The sequence below is a fragment of the Musca autumnalis genome, unplaced genomic scaffold (assembly GCF_047663935.1).
Source record: "Musca autumnalis isolate F117 unplaced genomic scaffold, ASM4766393v1 scaffold_3, whole genome shotgun sequence".
Classification (NCBI taxonomy): domain Eukaryota; kingdom Metazoa; phylum Arthropoda; class Insecta; order Diptera; family Muscidae; genus Musca; species Musca autumnalis.
In genome coordinates this window covers 168,473,643-168,497,462 of record NW_027411866.1, presented here as the reverse complement: position 1 = coordinate 168,497,462, position 23,820 = coordinate 168,473,643, and the positions used below count along the sequence as shown (strand labels likewise).

The 23,820-nt window shown below is 35.8% G+C and overlaps 1 protein-coding gene across 2 annotated transcripts in view; it reads left to right on the top strand.

Annotated features, from left to right (window-relative positions):
* Positions 1 to 23,480, top strand: part of LOC141398081 (PDZ domain-containing protein 8-like) — a 69,667-nt gene extending 46,187 nt beyond the window's left edge. For both annotated transcript variants that reach the window (XM_073975266.1, XM_073975267.1), the window contains 5 exons: positions 4,076 to 5,423; positions 5,491 to 5,634; positions 5,704 to 6,369; positions 6,431 to 6,662; positions 21,924 to 23,480. In XM_073975266.1, coding sequence (XP_073831367.1) covers positions 4,076 to 5,423; positions 5,491 to 5,634; positions 5,704 to 6,369; positions 6,431 to 6,662; positions 21,924 to 22,163 — 2,630 coding nt within the window. In that variant the 3' untranslated portion in view covers positions 22,164 to 23,480. The remainder of the gene's footprint in view (positions 1 to 4,075; positions 5,424 to 5,490; positions 5,635 to 5,703; positions 6,370 to 6,430; positions 6,663 to 21,923) is intronic.
* Positions 23,481 to 23,820: the final 340 nt, after the last annotated feature.

Genomic DNA, 23,820 nt, shown 5'->3' with positions numbered 1-23,820 from the left:
ACCCGAAAATACGTACTTCCTGCAATTCTACAGCAACAGTATCTACCACAAATTCGGTGAAATTGTAGACTTTATGATTCGAAGAAACATTTGGCCGTAGCGGTCCAGGAAACAAAACACATATTTACCTGTAGATTGTAACGTTGTGATGGTAACTACTTTTTGCGGAAGGATCGTAAATTAAACGGAGGAAGAAGACCTCCCCTATACACTTCGGTTTTGAAGGTCAATAACCGTCTGGTGTTAGGGGACTTCAATGCTCACCATGAGCTTTGGCAATCCGTCCTAGACAATGACCAGAAGCATGCGATGTACAATGTCGCGACTTCATATTAACTGTGGCCAAAAATAGAAGGAGTTGTCGTAGGTGCATCAATTTTGGTACACGTACCTATTATTGACTTACAATCTTCAGGAAAATAAATTGGGTTGGTCGGTCCACGTTTTGATATAGCCCTCATAGAACCGTACCTCCCGATTTCGGTATTTTAAATGTTTTAGACACAATGACCAACCGAAAGTATTCAAATTTTGTGGTTAGTCTTCGGCAGAGGTATTAAACATTCCAACAGAGAATTGTGGGCTTAGGTCCACGTTTTGATATAGCCCCATAGAACCTCCCGATTATCGGTATTTTGAAGATTTTAGCCTCATTATTACACCGAAATTTGGTATTTAGTCTTCGTAGGTGGTATTATACCTTCACCTTGAAATTTGTCTGCATAGGCCCACGCCTTCATATAGCCCCCATAGGACGGTACCTCCCGATTTTCGGTATTTTGGAGGTTTTAGCCTGATTATCACACCGAAATGGCTGAAAATTAGTATTAAGTCTCCGTTGGGGGACTTATAACCTTCCACCAGAAATATGTCGGTATAGGTCCTCGTCTTCCTATAGCCCCCATAGAACCGTGCCTCCTCATTTTCGGTATTTTGAGTGTTGTGGCCTCAATATCCACCCGATATGACTGAAATTTGGTGTTTAGCCTTTATATCAAACTCTTGTCTTTATATATGAGAAATTTCCTTTAAATTTTTTTGACCGATTAGTAGTCAAAAAACGGTTAATTTTTGTAAAAAATCGAATTTTGATTTTCGCTGTTCACAATTTTTTTTAAAAATTAATATTTTTAAAATTCTCTCGTTTTAAAGCAAGATTATTAGGTACGTAATAAGCCCACAAAAATATATGATGATCGGTTCATTCGTTTTCGCGCTATAGCCAACACCGCAAAACGATTTGTTAAAAAGGGGGTATCCTCGCAGTGAGGTGGTCGCTGAAAAAGAGAAATGACACATTCGTCTGCAAACCTCTGCAGCTGGGACCTTTATATATTTGAAGTACATACTCACTTTTTACTACTCATACAGCAAAAAATATCGATATACACTTTTATACAATTTCTTTCCACTCCACTCAATTTAAAATTTGCTTCAGAAAATTAATAAATTTTATAATACATGTTTGGGTAAATGAAAACACCATATGATTAATATTTACATGCAAACAAAAGTGTAGCCAAGTTTATTACATCCCAAGAGAACTTAGGAACCATTTTTGCAGCGACCGTTACTTTTAAATTTTAAATATTAACGCATAATATAATTTATTAATTTAAGAAAAAAAAAAACACAAAAATACGTATTAACTAAAATTGTCGGATTTAAATCCTCATATAGTAAAAACTACTTCACGTATCAGTACCAAAATTCAGATTCTTCTTAATTAATATGTTTTCTATTATTCCCCATCAATAAATTTGTTCAACGAAGTATTTAGTTTTTACCATTTTTGGCCACGGTCGTAACACTGTGCGATGTAGTTGAACGAAGACACTCCTACGAGGATAAGGTCTGTCCTGGTATCCCATAATTTCTTTTGGTTCAGACCACTTTCTTATCATCAGGCGCTCGACTTACCAACCCTCTCACGGACATACATTTCTGAATCATTGAAAATCTTGTTGACGATGGGTCAATGAATTTACTAATCACCGCTTCAGAGAAATGTTCATTTCTCGAGAGAATTTTTCAGGTTGTCTTCACAGTTGCAGCTGCTCACTATATACCTGCTACCGAATACCCGAACTTAGACCACATGTCCGAACGTATTGAAATTAGGCCACAGAAACGACGAGACTAGCAAATGAGCGTCATACGCTCGCTGAAGACCCAAGAGTTAAGGAGCTTACTCTTGACATCAGTTTGGAGCAATGCAACATTGGCACATGATTAAATAATTTGTGGGTACCGGTTAAATTGCTTTCAAATCTGGTTAAGAAGGATGATAGAACGTTTCACGGCGTGACAGTGACACATCCGAAGAGGTGCGTGTGTTATTTTATTATTTATAGATCTCTCCGAGAGTAATAGGACAAATTGAAGCGTGCTACGTATAAGAGTCCTACGTACGTATAAGAGTCCTACGGAGGTAAAAGAGTCCTACGGACGTAAAAGAGTCCTCTGAGCAGAAGAGGTAAAATCTATCGTTAGCCACCCATATTGCACAAGAAGCCTGGAAAGTGGATAGTCTCGCTACTGAAGCCAGGCAAGGATGCTGGCAGAGTCGAATCGTAACATTCCATTTGTAATTCTATTATTCCATTTGTAATTCGAAGCAATTCAATTGTTTTTCGAGAATTCCATTTGTAATTCGAATTACTCCATTTTTAATTCGAATAATTTTATTTATAATTCGAATTGCTCTATTTGTAATTCAAATTATTCAAATTCAATTGTTTCATTTGTAATGCGAATTTTTCTATTTGTAATTCGAATTATTCCATCTGTAATTCGAATTATTTCATTTGTAATTCAATATGTTTTATTTGTACTTCGAATTTTTAAATTTTAAATTCGAAACAAAAACTACGACATTTTTGTTCCATTGGTTTTATATTTGATTTTTCGTAATACAAATAAAATCATAACAGAGAGTTTCCCAAGGCGAGGTGATATCTCCGGAACTGTTAAAACTCTACCTATCTGAAATTCCACACCCTCTAGATGCTAATGATTGTATGTGTGATAGTTTGAATACCTACATAGCTGATGTAGCGCAGTTGCTCCAACTGCGGAATATGAAAATATCCCTCTCCAAGTTCACTGCGACACTGTTCACTACCTGGACGGATAAAATGAGGCTGCCCCTGAACATATTGATTGATGGTTTACAGATTCCGACCACTAACTACTCCAACGTTCAATAGAATGTTTAAGTCGCCCGCACAAGCATCTCCTAATTGCGATAAGATCAGAAGTAGGAACAAGTTCCTCAAGTCGCTGGTCGGCAGCACTTGGGGTGCTGACAAAGAAACCTTGTTCACATCTTACAAAGCAACATGCCGGACGTTAGTAAGCTATGCGTAGCCAGAGTGGTATGGAAATGTTAGCGCTACATAGCAGAAGAATATTCAAACCTGCCAGTATGCCGGCCTGAGGATTCCAACTCGGTGCCTACTATGACACCTTTGGACCATCTCCATGAGGGGACGAACATTTTCAGGCGCAGCAGCACAACAAGATATTGTCAGTGCAGTTTCTGCTTGGGTGTTACCGCCGTGAGTATCCCTGCTACAATCTAGTGGAGAGTTTATGCTTCCCAAGCTTGGAAGTAACATCGTCTTGAATAATTTTAATGGCATGGGTAGGACACCGATCTAGGGGCTCTAATATATGGCCAAAGGGTCAGTTCGGCCCAGCAGATTTTTTTTGTTATACATATTTAAACCTCCGATCGTCGTGCTTTATATTATGGCAGCGACAATAAAGTGTATCACCGTTAGGTGTTGTTATGGCGCCTTTCCCAATAATGTGTATGTCAGTAATATCGGTCTTGTACTTTGCAAATACATCTGTCAGAGTGTAAATTGCGCCTCCTCTATAACGAGCACGAACATTCCAGGTGAAGATTTTGAAATATTAACAACGTCGTCAGATACAGCTCGATTTGTTTTACTTTTTCTTTTTGGACGTACTCGTTAACTCACTAACTTTAACGGTTTTTTAGTGTGACCACAGTGTAATCAAGAAAAAATCCCTATAATAACAAATATGCATTTTTTCCATTTTTCAGTGAAACAATTGTCTGGTCTGGCTCGCTTACAGTTCACCCGTAACCCGTACACACATTGGTCGTTGAGTTTTCTCGGTGATCCTGAACTCGATTTAGCCATTGAATCACGTTACCAGGGACGACAAATGCAATCGAATATCACAAGTCTTATATCAAATCAAATACGTAAAGCTGTGCGACGCAAGCACACCTTACCCAACTATAAGCTGCGCTATAAACCATTCTTCCACAAAACTCCCGAAGAAGATGTAGGTGAGGGTGATATACAACCCAACGGTACGCTAGAGGTAAAAATTTCCGAAATATCACGTCTTATGTGTCCTACACACCTGACCGACATCTATTGTACAATAACGATGGCTTCACTGGCCTTTGTTGAGGCATGGCAACAGGATGATCGCCATGTGAAGGTATCATTAGACGTGGAAATACACAAAGCTAAGAATCAGCAAATTGGCATTATATTTAAACAATCAGCTGTCGATTGTGTGGAAATTGAGGCTGTATTACCCAATACTCCGGCATGTAAATCAAATCTGAAAGTAGGCGATATCTTGCTGGCCATTGAGGGAAAACGTGTCAGCTCCATACAACAGGTTGCGAAGATTATTAAAAGTTTACAGGCAAATGTGTTTTGTTTGCGTATTGATCGCGTAATTCCGGGTATCATACGCAACGATGCCATCCTCGAAGATCTTGATATTTATGAAGATTTGGGGGATGCAAAATCTGGTTATGGTTCTGTGGTACAAAAAACCCCAGAACCTGGTGTACCTGCTGCAGCAGGAGTCGCTGCAATACGTCCAACAACAGTGGCGGAAAAGAACACCAGCAGTGAATCGAGTTTAAGTAATACACCCACAAATTCCCCAAAAAAGACAAAGCTGATAGCCAAAGCTCTAAAGAAAACCATAAGTCGTGATCACGGCGATGGTTCGTCCAAAGATGATGACGGGAAATTGAAACCCTCAAAATTGGCTGCTAAACAACAACTGAATTTACCCAAAGTTCCTTCACGAACAAATTGTGAGAGTCTCCTGGCCAACTTGTTACCCACCAGTCTTACGGCCGCAGCTTCGGGAGTCCATGATGTGGAGCATTATTATCAGCATTCTACCGTCGATTGTAAATTGTCACGACTTATTCACATGGAGGATATTTGCAATTTTAAATTGGATCCGCATTGTCGTTATTTGAATATCTCCGTGTATGGCAAATGTTCAGGAGAGAATCTCTTGTTGGGTTTCACCAACATTCCAATTTATCAAATATTGGCCGAATGTTGTGAAACTAGTTTGAGTCAAAGTTTTAAGGCATATGAATTGAATCCTCCCATACCAGATGATTTGTAAGTTGTTGTCAAGTAACACGTCTAAGTCTTTCAAAAATTTAATAAAAACTCACTTTCGTTGCAGAAAAAATCATCATCTGTCCTCACAGTCGGGATTTAATCCTAATCTATGTTTTGGTGATATTTTGTTGGCTTTTACCTGGGATGGTAATCCGAATTTGTCAAATACAGAAACACCATCTAAACAACAGACAAAAACCAAATCAAAGTAAGTAGAAATTTGAAAAAGAAACACAAAAGAAAAGCAACTAGCGAATACTCATATTTTCTCTTTCAGGTCCATTAGCTCCGTAGATAAAACCGATGACAGCGGTTACTCTGACAATATTTCCATCAAATCTACGGACACAATACCATCACAGCCACGTGCCCACAACTTTGTACGTACCCATTTCCAGAGAGCCACACAATGTGATTTTTGCGGTAAGAAAATATGGCTGAAGGATGCCATGCAATGTCGTGAATGCTTCATGTGCTGTCACAAGAAATGCATAAACAAATGTCAAAATGCCACAGTTTGTGGTCCGGTAGATTGTTCAACGGCCCTACAAACACAAACACCATTGGTACAAACGCCAGAATTTATGGTTACGGAAGCGGATATAGATGTTGCAGTAGAGCCTGATTGTGATACTGCTTCAAATGCTGGTGCTGATAATGCGGGAAAGGTGAATGTGGTCAACAACAGTGGCAGCAGTATTGCCACAACTCCAAGTAATTTAGAGGTACATCGTTCAAGTTTGACGGGGTTATTTGCACAAGGAATTAAACGAGTGAATTCAGCGAATAATCTTGCCATACCTGGCATAGTATCGACAATAGCTGGAGTTTCCGCCAGTTCGGCATCGACAGCGGCATCAGGTTCAGCCAGCGGAAGTAGTACGGTAACACCAAGTTCCATTGCAAAAAGTTTACCACCAAGTCCACAACATACTCCATGTCGGTGAGTTTTTTAACCTGTACTTTGGGTATTAAATGGAAATACGTTATTCTTTTTCCCTTAGGAAAGCGTCATTAGCACCATCAGCCCCAAACACATTCGATTTAGTTACCCAGCGTTTAGAAGCATTGCCTGTCGATGTTGCTAGTTTTACACCCGAGCAAGTTGTTTCTATAACCGAACATATAATACAGCTATCGGTAGATGAAGATGTCATGAGTCTGGCCAAAAATGCCAGTAAGCAGTTGTACGGTAACTTAAGTGGAAATGAACGAGTTGAGAAAATCAATTTACTGGTGAGTTGAAAATGAAAGGTTCTGTGGTTTGGTTACACTGTGCAACAAAATGGAGCTCGAAGTCTGGGTGTGGAAAATTCCTTTTGAGGTTGAAAGCCCTTGATGAGTTTATACAGAACTCCAAAGGGCAGATCCGCCGTGAGTCGAACTTTTGAGTTATTGCGTGATGAATTTTTCACTGGAGACCCTATAAACTATCAGAAATTAGCGTTATATTTTTGTTCACGATAGTTTTGGCTTATTTTTGATATGACATATCTTCAGTCAAATGTAATGAGGATCTTTTTCGTAGAACATTTCGACCTCTCAACTCGCTTCCTTCCATGTCATGTTCGTCCTTTATTTCAAGAACCGCAATAAAAGTACAACAGATGACATTTTTCAGCTTTGACATGTTCTGCAAAAATTTCGCTCAGAAAATTTAGGTACGGCTCTCATTGACAACTAATCGATATTGTGGCGTTTTCATGGTCCTTTTGGATTTACCCCGTTTTTGTTCAGAACAAACTATGTTTTGTGGTTTTGCATATTCCGTATATTCCAACAACTAACAAAACCGAATATACAGAAAAACAAAATACAGTTTTTTTAGACTCTTCAGACTCTCTTTGGGGTTCTGTATATACTCATCCAGGGCTTCCACCCCCAAAAGGAATTTTCCACCCCCCATAATTTCGTTTCACAGTGTTATTGATGAGAATCTTAGCACACACAGATTTAAAAAGGGTTTAAAACATTTCTGCAATGCATGTGTTCAATTTACGTTCTTATAAGGTTATCATATTTTATATATGACCTGCTTTAATTCTTTGGGGTCACAGTTTTCAAGAGAATTATACATACCTATATTACTTTCCTACATACCTATATTACCCATATAATGGTAAATTCGAATTTAATTTACTTTGGACATCTTAGCCACATTTTCCATCCAAGGTCCCCTGATGTCTGCTTACCAAAAATGTTTTGACACTGATCAATGTTTTGATGAAACCCTCATATACGGTACCTACTGATTTCGCGAATTTGATATAGACCCTATTTTGGAGTTCTCTGTGACAGGTACTCGGTCTTAAAATATGTATGGTATTGGTCCATATTTTAGTTTAATGTGACATATCTAATTCCATGTGGACAGAAAGTATCTCTATAATATTTATTGGCAACATTTTGCATTTATTCGCAACATTCAATATCGTCAACGTAGATGTTCATACTTCCAGAAAAAGGCACACAATTTGTATACCCTACACCACTATGTGGAAAGGGTATTATAAGTTTGTTTTGGGAAAAATTCATGTAACACCGCGAAATATTCGTCGGAGACCCCCAATGTGGTATACCAATCTTCATATCTCGGCGAGATAAAGCGATTTTGAGATGTGTGTCCGTCCGTGTGTCCGTCTGTCCATTATAAATTGTAATCAAACTCTAGGCCGCAATTATGGACCGATCGTCACGAAATTTGGTATGGAGGTCGATTTCGCATCAGAATAGATCGATATTTTAATTGGTGATGATCGTGAAATATTTAGCGTGTGAAATGGACCAAAAACATAATTTTTATCCGATTTTGCAGCTGCTCTGTAGGTTGCAATAATAGTCCGATCGCCTCGAAATTTTAACTAAGGTAACACAAACAAAGAAGAAGCTTGCAATTTGAGATGGCGATCAGATAATATTTAGAGGGTTAAATGGACCATAACTTTTGTGTGAAAATTGTGAAAATTGAAGCATTGTGGCGTTTTTTTATTGGGATAGCGTTTGCAATTTTGTTTTTTCAAAATAGTCTGGCTTAATTCCATTGTTGTTGTTTTAATATTTTAAAACAACTATTTTATTAGTGGAAAAGATTTGGCATTGTTCGCCAAGGGGTAAGGCAGGGAATATTATAGTTTCGATCCACGCCACTGGATCTCATCAGTTCCCTTGTTTCTTGTTTGTGGATATTCTCCACCGAAGTTATTTTTCAATAACTTCTTCAACAAGAAACTTTTTATACCCAAACATCAATCGTCAGCTCGAAGTATAAAGGTAAGCAAAGAAAAAAGTTCAATGAGAAGTTTTTCCTTGGCAACCTCATACAACTCCGACGAAAGTGTCTGCGAAAACAATTCAAACCTCTTCCACTTGTATGTGTCGTCGAGTTTCGACGAATGCACACACCAAAATTTGGTTGGTCTGCTTTACAGCAAAAACAACACAAGTCGTGCCAGTGTCTTCAATTTGAAGCACTGTGGCGTTTTTTTATTGGGATAGCGTTTGCAATTTTGTTTTTTTTTTTTCAAAATAGTCTGGCTTAATCCCATTGTTGTTGTTTTAATATTTTAAAACAACTATTTTATTAGTGGAAAAGATTTGGCATTGTTCGCCAAGGGGTAAGGCTTGAAGAAGTTATTGAAGAATAACTTCGGTGGAGAATATCCACAAACAAGAAACAAGGGAACTGATGAGATCCAGTGGCGTGGATCGAAACTATAGTATTCCCTGCCTTACCCCTTGGCGAACAATGCCAAATTTTTTCCACTAATAAAATAGTTGTTTTAAAATATTAAAACAACAACAATGGGATTAAGCCAGACTATTTTGAAAAAACAAAATTGTGAAAATTAATAAACAGCTTATATCTTTGTTCCTGAAAGACACCTTCCCCACTCGTGAGTTATATTTGGAAGACGATCTCTTGACCTTTCAATTGATGTCAATTATGTTGATGTACATGATCAGATAACAGAGTTACAGCCTAATATATCCAGTTTTTCTTTGTAGTGTAATCATAAACCCGCTAGAGGTCGCAATTACAGCTCAATAGTCACGAAATTTTGCACGAAGTAAGAGTTTAGGTTGAAGAAAATGCCTATAATTTTGCATGATTATCTGATATTATTTAGCGGTTGACTTAGGTCATTACTTTTGTATGTAAAACTAGGGGACCCGGCGAACTTCGTCTCGCAGTTTGTTAGGTACAGAACTTGATGGCTTTGGTTCACACCTATAATATTATTACTGCTATCACCTTGTTCAATGGCAAATATTTCTTTGTTTTGAACTGTTTAGGACGATCTTTGAAGCAGATGCACTTTAGACAGTTGTACTTTCGACAATTGTCAGTTTGACGAAGAGAGAAGGTACTGAGAGGCAAAGTGTTGCTATTTTCCTCGACTCTCTCTCCTATAAACTGACAATAGCCGCGAAAAAATTAGGCAACTGTAAATTTGCGGGACTAAGATATATTTTTTAAACAAATAACACGTTTTGCGATGTAAATAAAAATATTTGGTAGCACAGTTGAAGCAAAATATTAGGTCTGTACGATAACCCAAAAATTTTTGCAAATTCGTACAAATTTTTACTGAATGCTGTTCGATAACAAAATTATCCAGCAAACGAAAGCGAGTTTGGAAATTTTTTTGGAGAGTTTTGTGACTGAGAACTTGCAAATTTTTGCTGGGAATATTTGTCCCGCAAATTTGTAAGTCTGATCAGCTGGCTTTTTATCACCTGTTCAATGTAAACAACTCGAAATGTCAGCATTTTTGACCAAAAAAATTTCACAATTGCACATTTTCTTTAGATTCTTAAGCGTTGTGGATAGGATTAAAGCATTAAATAAGTAAACTGCAATTTTAAAATTTATGTTTTTGTTCCGTTTGGTTTAAAATATGAAAAAAAATTTCGTACATTTTCGGAAACTGCTGACTTTCTTGCAAGTTTTTGCAAAATGTTGTTCGATAACTTTCTGCAATTTTTCTTGCTTGAGAGAGAAAAATTCACTGACAGAGGTTGATGGAACTGACTGAGTAATTATTGCTGGGAAAGTTATCGTACACACCTAATATCATAACGCCCCTATTCGTTGCATAATCGATGGTTTTCTGCAATTCTTGTTTTCACCACAGAACACGATATTTCACTCAATTAATTTAATACGGAGGAAGGAATGCGATGTAGGAATTTGAATTTAATGCTGATTATATATAACAGAGGGATCCGATTGTTTTCAGGTAACCACCTTCATCTTCATTTTTTCTGACTTGTCTGTTTAACATGATCTCCCAAATTCTACTTGCATTGCAAGTTCGGAATTAGATGCAATTGCACGGACAAATGCGTTAATTTTGACTGAGACTGTACAATCCAGTACTTGGTACATTGATCCTTGCTAGAAGAGCTATTCCATTAGTTGCCGTTCTTGAATATCATCCTTTTTCGGTGTACATTAGGGTTATGATTTTTTTACAACCTCATATCCCTGTATCATAGCGTGATAAGTTTTGCCATAAGATTACATAAAATCTTAATTATAAGGTGATTCGGTGAAAAAACCTCACGCACAAAATGATTTTAAAATTTGAATTTATCAAAATTATGGACAATTTTTTGAAGTCACTGAAAACAAATATATAATTGAAAATAAACTTTAGAGCCACATGAGATAATTAAAATAATATAAAATTTATTTCTCACTATTTTTCTTCAATTCAGAGAATCGTAAATATTTTGTAAACGCTTTTATTCAAAAATATAATTTTTTAACAAAAAACAAACAATTTAAATTTTTTTCGAAGTGAATTTTTTCCCGACTTTTTTAAGATTTGAATGAAATAAACGTTATTATAGTTATTAGTAGGCTTATATTTATTCATTTGTGCAACAAAAAATAATTTTTTGAAAAAAAATTTTTTTCATTTCATATATTTTTTTTCAAAAAATTATTTTTTTAAAATCGATTTGTGCGTGAACTTTTTTATATTTCAATGGAATAAACTATAACATAGTGATTAATAGGCAAAAGTTCATTCATCCCTGCTACAGGAAATAATTTTTGAGGAAAAATGTCTAAAAGTCATAACCCTAGTGTACATACATATAGTGTACCAACAGAACCAGTGTACATAGGTACATATGTATTTGGCCATTTGCAATTGCCTTCCAGCTCTGCGGGAACTTAACTGATTGAATTCATACTCCTTTTCAGTGGGGACATCATTATATATCTGGTATCAATATATATCTGGTGCAGCTTAAATTTTATACCGTATGAATCGGAAGTTAATCTTTCGGAGATGTTTTTACTTACAGTTTAAAAGTATACATATATGCCACAACCTCACTTCCAATGAAATTACCTCGGTGCTCTTGAATAACCCACCATGTTTGCGGATTTGTACCTTTTTCCTCATATCTGTGGAAACCACTTTCGGCGTTACCATCTTCATCTTTTTAATCGGAATCTGACCGAAACCACCACTAATCTTTACAAACTCTAAACTAAGCCCTCTCCTTTTAATCATTTTTTGCTGTTAATTTTCTAAAAATACACTTGAAAATAAATGAAAAACGCTTTGATTGTGAATAAAAAATTCTATACAACTTTCAAAAATTTGCAAAACAGAGCCGTACAATGGACTCTCACAGTTAGTGCATATACAATTTTCGCCAAAAACTGTCCAAATAAGTGTCAAGGTATACTCCAAACGCGAAGCTCGATGGAAATTTGTGGAAAACTTGACATTCTAGAAAAAATATTTTTGCAAAGTTTTCGCAAATTTTCGCGATTTTTTTAGGTTTTATCCTTTTCTGCCATGAGACCATTCCGAATTGGTGCGAATTGTCAAAATCTGTTCAGCCGTTCTTGAGTTATAAGCGTAGTAACTAACATCATCCTTTTTTATATATATAGATATACAAATTTAATTTTTGGTCCATATTTTCAGTCCTGGAGGGCATATACCGGCAAATTAGCCTACATATGGAAAAATAACTACTGATTATTCCCCTGATACAAATTGCAATAATGTGTCAGCTAGATAACGCACCTACTGCCTGATATATAATGTGTTTTGTGAAGAGAACCACAATTTCCTCCCATGCTACAAATTTTCTCTATCATGACAGAGAAATTTTCAGTTCAGTTGTCAAATTGGATTTTTATACAAATATTGCAACATGGGGTCGCCTCGCCACCTATTTCATACCTCAGGATTTAGGGTAAAAGGGATACAAACAAAATACGACCAAAGATGTGACTTATCGCAATATGGGTTTTAGACCCCAAGTATATTTGGACGAAATTAGTTTCAGACAATTTGGAGTCTATTTAGCGCTGTCCATTCATCTGTCTCTCTTACTGTCTAGCTGGCTGGTGCGCACGATAACTCTCGAATGGATCTACCGATTAGAAACAAATTTTATACAACGTAACATTTTGCCTAAACTTTGTTTAAGTTCGAATGTAGGCTATGTCGGTCCACACCTCCCCCAAAAAAGTTCAAAATTGTTTTCGAAAAATTGTGTGAACGATAACTGGCGAAGTGAGCAATCGATTTGCTCCAAATTTTCCATATATTATTATTCCTTCCAGATAAAGATCGGATATATCGGTCCTTAGGATACCTCCCACACAAAATTTGGAAAAGGGAAATTTAAGAGTCCTCTAGAATCGTTTTGAATTTTTTCAGCAGATTGTACTTGCGCTACAAATCTGCAAGTTAACTCTCAAGGCGATTTTCTGATTTGTCGAAACTTTACACATCGTATTATTTCATCCAGTCATGTGTCAGGTCGGAATATGGACTATATCGGTGCGTCCTTCGAGTACCTCCCACACAAAATTTGGGAAAAGTGCAGTTTGAGGACCTGTATCGGATCTATTTGATTATTATTTTCTTTTTTTGAAGAATGTTCTTTTTACGGTCCGTATTCTGGTCCCTTTCCCGGGGTGAGCCATACTTCCTGAGATAATCGTCCAGAAGTTACAAAAACCCCTGCCGGCTCCAACTAAAATTACAAATCTGAAAAAATTATTCTCAAATACATATTTCCAAAACTTAGAATTTAGCTTACAAAAATTCATTTGGTAAAGCCCCATATTACGATACCTACAGATTCCACGTATTTTGAACCAAACTCGTGTTACAAAATAAATATATTTTTAGAGGCTGAAGGTATATCACCGTTAGCGCAGCTGACTTATACTATCTTCTTTGGTGTGTAATTGAACATGAGGGGGTAATCAATGTGAATTTTCCAATTTTCGAATATTTTTTAGAAACGTATAATTTATATATTTTCCGCAAACATCCATGTAGGGACAAGGAAGGCTTTTCATATATCAATGGATTCATATTTAGTTATTGATATGTCAACTCGTTTTTATCGCCGAGTCCGAACGGCATGTCCTAAGTTGCCACTTGTAGAGACGTTTTTTCATGGATGAAATACTCAGGAAATATCGCCAACATTACTAAGGGGTATTTTGCCACCGTTGACAATTTGATGGGAATCGAACCCGGACATTCAGCGTGCAAGGCGGTTGCATATAGCTAATTCCTACAGGTTGTGGTGTAGGGTATCACATGGTCGGCCCCGTCCGACTATAGCCTTTGCTTACTTGTTAAGAAAATACATAAGTTCGGGAAAAAAGAATTTCGGTTGTATACAGTCAGTCGCACAGGCTGAGGATATATTTATATCTGTCGGCTAAACCGAATGATAGTTTTGTACCTGTTTTTTAATAACTTAATGTAAGCACATTCAATAAATCGTTCATTCACTTTGTTTATCACCAATTTTCACTAACCACAAACGTTTCTTCTGAACTCAAACTGCGGCGTCCAGTAGTTGGCGAAATTTTTATTTAGCTAGTTATACCTATATATTTTAACTTGAAGGAATTTCCTTTAAATAGTATAATAATATTATTTTGGAAAATATTAGAATCCTGTTAGGAGTAAATTTGAATTTTTAGTTTTGTTTATTGCAGGATATTTTGCAAAGCATATTTTTAGGCATTATGTTTCCATTTGACAGCTCCGCACTGCACATTCGAAAAACTTCTAACATTCATTTTTTGAAAGTACATATAAATGCTAAAAATCTCAAAATTGGTTTTACTTATCATTTTTATACCCTCCACCATATGGAGGGTATAATTAAATTTGTCATTCCGTTTGTAACACATCGAAATATTCGTCGGAGACCCTATAAAGTATATATATTATTGATCAGCATAAAATTCTATGTCGATTTGACCATGTCCGTCTGTCCGTCCGTCTGTCTGTCTGTTGAAATCAAGATACAGCTCGCAATTTAAAAGATAGAGAGTCAAAATTTGGTACAGAAGTTTTTATTACTTGCAGGATGGTTGGTATTGAAAATGGGATATATCGGTCCACGTTTTGATATAGCCCCCATAGAACGGTACCTCCCGATTTTCGGTATTTTTAAGGTTTTAGCTTCATTATCCTACCAAAATGGCTGAAATTTGGTACGCAGTCTTCTTTAGGGGTATAAAACTTTCCCCCAGAATTTTGTCGGTATCGGTCCACACCTTCATATAGCCCCCATAGAACGGTACCTCCCGATTTTCGGTATTTTTAAGGTTTTAGCTTCATTATCCTACCAAAATGGCTGAAATTTGGTACGTAGTCTTCTTTAGGGGTATAAAACTTTCCCCCAGAATTTTGTCGGTATCGGTCCACACCTTCATATAGCCCCCATAGAACGGTACCTCCCGATTTTCGGTATTTTTAAGGTTTTAGCTTAATTATCCTACCAAAATGGCTGAAATTTGGTACGCAGTCTTCTTTAGGTGTACAAAACTATTCCCCAGAATTTCGTCGGTATCGGTCCACACCTTCATATAGCCCCCATAGAACGGTACCTCCCGATTTTCGGTATTTTGAACGATGTGGCCTCAATATTCCACCGAAATGGCTGAAATTTGGTATTTAGACTTCGTTGGGGGTACTCAAACTTCCCCTTTAAATTTGTCGGTATAGGTCCACGCCTTCATATAGCCCCCATGGAAAAGTACCTTCCGATTTTTCGTATTTTGAAGGTTGTGTCTTCAATATTCCACCAAAATGGCTGACATTTGGTATTTAGTCTTCAATGTGATATAAAACTGTTCGTCAGAAATATGTCTGTACAGGTCCACGCTTTCATATTGCCCCATTTCTGACTAAAATTCGTCGGTATAGGTCCACGTCTCGATATAGCCCCCATAGAATGGTACCTCCGGATTTTGGTAATACTGAAGATTGTGACGTCAATATCCAACCGAAATGGCTGAAATTCGTTATTTCGTCTTGCAAGAGTTATAAAATATTCCAGAAGAGTATTATCAGTATAGGTCCACGTCTTCCTATATCCCCATAGAAGCTTACTTCTTGATTTTCGGTATTTTTTAGTTTTAGCCACATTCTCTTACCGAAATATAGGAAATTTGGTAATTAGTTTTCTTTGAGCCTAAAAACTTTCCGTCAGAAATTTTTCGGTATAGATCGACGTTTTGAAATAGCCCCCATGGAATGGTGTCTCACATTGTTTTACCGAAATTGCTGAAATTTAGTATTAAGTCTTCTTCATACACGAAAGGAAACTAATTATTCCATTTTACTTCAATACAACTTGTGGTGGAGGGTATAACAAGTTCGGCCCGGCCGAACTTAACTCCGTTCTTACTTGTCTTATCTAATATACGACAAAGCCCTTTTTATACAACCAGCCTTTAGTCAGAGAGTATATGGGCAATATTTTTGAAAATTTTACGTAGTTGAAGCTAAGGTTTACCCTTTTATAATTTACGAATTGTGGTTGTATATTATACAAATTAATGTCCTGTTTCTCTACGACGAATCGAATTCAAATTTGTTCGAATTACTACCAAACTCCGTTGTTGTAGGAAATGTTTCTTTGATTGAAAATAAAAACAATTCAAATATTTTTCAAAAAACTGATGTTTTTTAGTAGTTCGAACGAATTTGTATTCTGCTTTTGGATAAAATGAAAGTTAATTTGCGTGAACGCTGTGGCTATATATAATATATAATTGTTCCACAAACATCCCATAAGGAACTAGGGAGACTTCTCTCATATCAATGAGTGTACCCCGATTCATATTAGCTCAATGATATGGACCTACGGCCTATCATTTATGTTTAAAAATGCGTTGAAACCGTGCGTCTCTTTGTCTCTTTTGAGCTTTTTGTTGTTTTTTCTTGATTTGTGGTTAAAATAACATAAAATTGTTTTTGAAAATATCGCGTATTTTATCGCGTCATCTGCGGGTTTTTTCCACTGCAATGAAAAAAATGGTACAGCATATTCGTTTTTGTGGAAACAGAGATTTAAAAACTTCACGGATAAGGGAGCTATATTAATTATACCAAGAAATGGGGTGTGATGCTGATCGCCTTGAAATAGATATATGTATGTATATTCATGTAGATTTTCATGGTGACACCGAAACCGGACGCAGACAACAATTGTATGCACTTTGGGCAATTTAGTTAGTTTCAAGAAAAATAAATGAAGTACTCCTAAAGATTATTTTAATATTTTCAAAGCTAGAATGCATGTGATAAAATTTTTTTCAAACCAAAATTTATTTTTTGTTGTTTATTTTTGGTACAACACTAGCTAAAGGGTGATCCAACTAGAGGTACTTTTTCAATAGCCTTTTTTTTGACTGATCACGTGTGAGTCGTGTTATGGTATCATGCTATTTTTGTTTAGTACTGTTTGGCATTTTATTGTGGAAAAATTACTATTGAATAACGTTTGCAACTCGCTTCTAGCCAAATTTCGTTGAGCGATGAGGCCGATTTCTGGTTTAATGTGTATGTAGCAAACTAAAGAGATTCAAGAGGTGTCATTTCATCCAGTTTTTTTAAGATTTTGGGCCATTATCTGAGGAAGTATGGACTTGCCCCCGAAAAAAAAATTGTACCGTCGAAAAGGGGGCCGCAAGAGTAACATGCTGAGAGGTGCACCTAAACTTCACCTTTTTCCAAATTTTATGTGGGAGGTACCCGAAGCAGTGGACCGATAAAGTCTATATTCGAACCCGATCTATGCCTGGAAGTAATATTACCATATGCAAAGTTATGACCAATTCGGTTACTCCCTTCGAGAGTTATGGTGCGCACGAACAATTTTGAACTTTTGTGGGGGAGGTACGCGAATGAGTGGACTGATATGACTCATCTTCGAAATTAAACTAAGTTTGGACAAAATATTACGCATGCCAGACAGACGGACGGACATGGCTAAATCGACTGCAAACTGTCTGAAACATATTTCGTCCAAACATACTTGGGGTAGAAAACCATTATCTCGTTAGCGATGGTAGAACAACACAAGGTAACAATAATACCCAGCTGACTGAAATGGGCTGTAATGTTAGTGTCAAATTCCGTACAACATTTTATATATTTGTTTATATTTTCAATGTATATTAGGCATAAATATTTTTTGGAGAAAAATATATCATTCCGAAAAAAATATTTCCCATAAATACTTCTTCATATCAAGAACATGTAACCTCATGCTCAGCCTGAACGACGTGCCGCACACTAAAACACCACTTACAGAGGAGATACAACATTTGTTAATATGTGTGGTATTTTGTTAAATTTGAAAAAAATAAAGCCGTAATAAACATGTGCCTTTTGATTTCAAAAACAAAAGACTGAAACAGCTTCACTTTTTTCAATGAATTTCCAGCGATCCCAAAAATGTTTTCAAGAATTCTACCTTCTGCGATGTATTATCCATCTAGTGGAATGATATGGAAACATTCAAATTGAAAATGAAACGAATTTTTATTGATGTTTTTCAAAATATTTAATGAAATGTGAAAAATATTAGTTTTTTTTTAAATTCCAATAATTTATAGACATTTCATTCTTTTGTTTACATATACCGGTGTCACTAACATTACAAACAAAAACAATTTTCTATGTGGTTGTTCTTAAGTTGTATTTATTGTAGTATTTACTTTAACTTGTTTTTTTCTACCATGCTCGTTAGCATAAAAATGACTGAAGACTTTTCAATTCTAATTCATCCAAACCATTTGTGTTGATTTTAGCATTATTCTATTGCTTATTTTTAAATTTTACTAATTGCGGAATACTGTTGATAATATCGATAGAAAAGGAAACTATCGATATTAGCCCAAAAAATAAAATATCGATAGTGCATCGATATTTTGCCAGCTCTCATTCGATGAGACTGACGTTAAAGAACTTTGTTTTTACACGGATTATGGCTATTCTCTCATCCACCGGAGTCAATCGAAAGACCAGGTTTTCAATTCTCCGATTTAACATAAAGCTCTTGGCACTTATAATACAGTACGACGGCCCGATTCCTTCGCACTTCCTGTAAGGTGACACTGTCAGGTCTGTATTCTAGCGTCGGAACGGATTAAAGTAGGTGGATAAAATTTTGGTCGAATGTATTGTAGGTCATTAGAACGTACCTTTGGGCTATGGTGCTTGTATAGCGCCCATAGTTGTAATCTACATTTTCGCTCTTAATTTATAGCTGTTAGGCATTTAGGTTCCTAGTAGCCAAAAATGTTCTCCACCAAAAATTGTAAACATACACAGAGGGAAAAAGTCGATCCAAAATCAACATGAGCACAGGCGTGTTCAATTTTTTATGACCACGGATGTGGTCATTTTTTGAATATAGCCACTAATGGTGTCAATAAGAGCACATGTGTGTTCAATTTTTAATATTTCGATCACAAACATGCTAACTTTGACCACGGTATGTTGTTAATTCTCGAAACCGTTTGCAACGGCGTGCTCATTTCGGGCACAAACTCTGTTGATACACTATGGGCAACGGATGTGGTCAGTCTGACGACGTGTGTTGTCATTTTTAATCTTAGGTAGGTACACGTTTTGCTATAGTCCCCAATATACCGATTTCAGGTAATAAATCAATACTTTTAACGTTGAGGTCAGTGTCCAATTAAGATTAAAGATAGACATAGATAAGTCCTGCGCTTTGCTATGTTAAATCCGGTCAGGATCGTATAACGGTATCTTCCACCTTCTCTAAAAAAATTCGGTTTATCGGAAGCAGGGTTTCGGAGTCGAGGTATTTTTGGCTCGACTCCGACTCCAGACGAGTTTTTTTCGCGACTCCGGCTCCGACTCCGGGTCGACTCCGAGAGTGAATTCCTATAGCACTAAAAATGAATAAAATATGCACAAATTTTTAACATTTTCCTATATTTTGGCCTATATAGGCTAATGTGTTAGTTTTTCCATACATATTCATTAGAAAGGGCATTCGTTCGAACATATCAATATTGTTTCTGCCGAATCCTACGTTGAAAAATAACAAACTTAGGAAGTCTTTGTCGGTTTTCTTTTTTTCGCACGAGTATATTGTGAACGGAATTCTCCCGCGTGAGAATATCTTTAAGCTTACAAAATATGTGAAAATGAAGGGGCAATACAAATCATAAGGACTACATGCAATAAAAATTATAAGCAATTCGTGACCAAGTTTCAAACTGGATGTGTGTCAACATTTTAGTGTGCTTAGCCTTAAAAGGAAACCCCCAGTTGTAAAGCTCAATAAAAGCCATTTTTCATGATTTTTTTCGAGAAAACTACGTAGAAAAAGTTTACGAAGTTTTGAGGCCGTCTACGAAACCCTATTTTTATTAAAGCATTTTGCGGTGCCAACTCTAGCTCGGAAACTAATAAACCAATAGTCATATATTGTTGTGGCCGATTTCGAGACAAACACACTTTATATGCTGCATACAATGTAAAATAAATTGTTCCCATCCAACGCTCATACTAAGGCAATATTGTTCCGATCGACTTAAAAATTTGGCCACATATTATATGTTATTTATACTTTCTATTGTTTTCTGAAATTTATAAGTAGGGATCACCCCTTAAACTAAAATTCCGTGGATAATTTTATTGAAAAATTTGAGATACATATATTGTGTACACCACCCAGCACGTAGGCAGATGGATGCTTTCTGGAACTGAAATCGATATTGGGTTGTTTTAATTGTCCTTTATCACTTTTACCCGATCCTTTCTCATGAAAACTCTATGATTATGTATTTCATTGAATTTCGTATATGCTATTGATTGTGTAGAAAACTCGGATACACATGAACGATATCTGTTCCTCGCGGACAGATCCGGTTATTTGAATGTCTACATCTAAAGCCCTCATTGAGTATATAATGAATCCTAGAAGAAAGATTCGCCGTTTGTCCGACTTCTTAGTTATGGCGGGATGAATCTGTCGTTGACCAACAACGAATTTATAATGCCTAATTCAGAAGCGTAATCATCCGAATTTCATATATAGTTAATAAATTCTGTGAAATTTACCAAACACAAACTGATAAAGGACAATGAAAACGTGACAATATCGATTTCTTGGATATGGGAAACCTGCATATAATCTTCGGTGAAACATTTTTGTAGAAAATTTCATTTTGTTCTACTTTTTGAGTTCAAGAACAAAAAGGCCATTAAGAAACTGAGATAGAAGGACAGCATATTCGACAGAAAGGTTCCACATTCTATTTAACTGAAAACAGTCATTTAAAAATGATGAAACAATATCTCCAAACAGAGATATAAAGATATTTTCTCAATGATTGATGGGGGTCACTCAAAAACTTCATTATGTCATAACTCAGAAATTTCAGCTATGGGATCCGTTAGGGTTCTCAATTGGGGCGTTTATTCCGAAAAGGAATTTTTCCACACCCAGATCTTGACTTCCATTTTGTCTCACGGGGTATTCAGTAAGATTTTCCATAGAGACCACAATGCCTCTGATAAAAGACAAGTATTACTTCTCATAAAAACAAGATGAGAATACCAAAAGACCTTTGTGAGAAGACCAGTAAGACTTCTGACGAAAGAGGTTAAAGGTCCAATCTTAGTTCGATTGTCATAGAACTTTACTTTCGTTTGCAATAGGGATCAATAGACTATACTTCAGACGATAGTAAATATCCTGTGAATTGTCCTTAAACTTAGTATAATATACCGTTTGCATATATGATTTATTAGACCTTTCTTTTAAAATAAATATTGATTAAAAAAATTCTTGTTCCAAATTTAATATGTTATATTTCTATAACGTGGAAAATTTTTGCCCGGAGTCGGAGTCGAGTTATTTTTTTCGACTCAGACTCCGACTTCGACTCCAGCAAAATTGCTCGACTCCGACTCGTAGACTCCGACTCCGAAACCCTGATCGGAAGAATTAGAATAATTTAATTCCTAAGATTAATGCATAATGAATTTGTATATAACCATAAGAAGAAAGAGTAAGTGTGGTTTAAAAATTATAAATTCTCACAACGGACATCTATGTGAAAATTAATAAAAAATCAGAATTTTCTTAATCCGATTTAATCCATTCCTCATATTAAATCCTATTTATTTCAATAATTTCGTATATTTACAGTTAACCAAACTTCGTATGGCCCTGGACAGTGAAACAGCAATACACTCAACATTGGCAGCATCCATTAAAACTACCGCTAATGATACCACAACAAATAATACACCGTCGGCAGATAATGCAATACAAAGCAGCAAATCAAACATTTTAGGGAAATCTGAAGAACGTATACAGGCTCTAAGTGTCATTATGCTGTATCTTTGCACCGGACTGCAACATGCCCAAGGTGTGGCAATGCAATAAAAAATCAGGAAAGAAAGGCAAAGGCGGTTCCTTCGATTTATGAAACGCAAAACCACTGACACAATGACATAGTACGACGGTCTGTTACTCGTATAAAAAACAACAACAACTATACACACATAAGGCTGAATTCATTTCAAAAGAACAAACAAAACAAACCGATTTAAATTTTATGGAATTTTGAAGTAGTCAAATTAAAACAAACAAAAAAGTATTAGAAGAAATAGCTAATTAGGATATGAGAACCTATCTATACAACACACCATACATACAAACACACACAATAAATAGATAACCCGCTGGATACATGTTAAAATCCAATATCCAATAGATCTATGATATATAATCAGTAGTAATTATATCTGAATGTATGTATGTGTATTCGTACGTAACATAAGTGTGCGTAGTTATGGCCAGCAGAGGAACATAAAGCCTGAGGGCCAAACCTATAGCTCTGCGTGTGCGTTCAAAAATACAAAAACAAAATACATATATTTCAATTTGAAATACATGTATTTTGTTTTTGTATTTTTGAACGCACACGCAACACGCAGAGTTATAGGTTTGGCTCTGACGGAGTATATGCAAATATTATTTGAGAATTGTGTGGAAAAGGAAATAAAAATTACCGAACGCAACCGAAATTCATCATTTTCAAAATATTTCCCTAATTCCAAATAAGTTTGTTACTAACAATTGCTTAATGTTGTATATTGAATGTGTTTTACAATAACGGAAAACAAATCTAAAAGGTATGCACCAGTTTTTATGAACATTTACCCTATTGTTTTTAATCCAATAATAAATAATTACAAATTGTTTAAAATTTTATTAAAATGAAATATGAATTGTTTTCAGATAGCCTTTATTGAGCGCAGAGTGAATAAAAATACCAGACACTATGGAAAAATATATGAATATAAATATAACAAATATTTCAATTTAGTGTTAAACATACACCAACTATAAGAGATTTTTAATTAAATTATTTACTTAAGAATAGAAAAGAAAGCATATGTTGAAACTACATACGACATGTCCTTACACAAATTGGGAAGTGAAAATGGTAATACGCAAATCAATCTAAATATTAATTGAAACAGTATTGAATAATAATTTTAAAACCCATGTTTTTATATATATACAAAGAAAACACATAAAGTGGTAGTTTCCTTTTTTAAAGAAATGTTATAAATCTATTATGAACTTATCATTGGGCAGAGAAGAGCTCTGACACTAGCAACAATTATAAAAAAAGAAATTGTTTGTCCTTCACTTTTAAACAACAAATAAATGAAATAGCATAAAACTAATAAATACATTTTATGACTTTATTTTAAAAGAAGGAAAGTAGAATCGGTCGACAGCTACAAACGGATAGGCAAATTTTCATAGGCTACAAAAGAAGTCTTTGAAGTTTTCATCGTACACTTTCAAGCGTTGCGGGGTAGGTATCAAAACCAATGCAAAAACATGTAAAATTCTAGTTAGTCCACTGATATATCCAACTAATACAGTCTGCACGAATAAAAACCATTATCCTTCAAATACCACATGAACCTCTATTTTGAAGGAGAATAAAATTATAACGTTACTACCACTACTTCGTATGCGGAAAAGATATAAAAAAATATTTAATATGGAAATGGAAATGGCG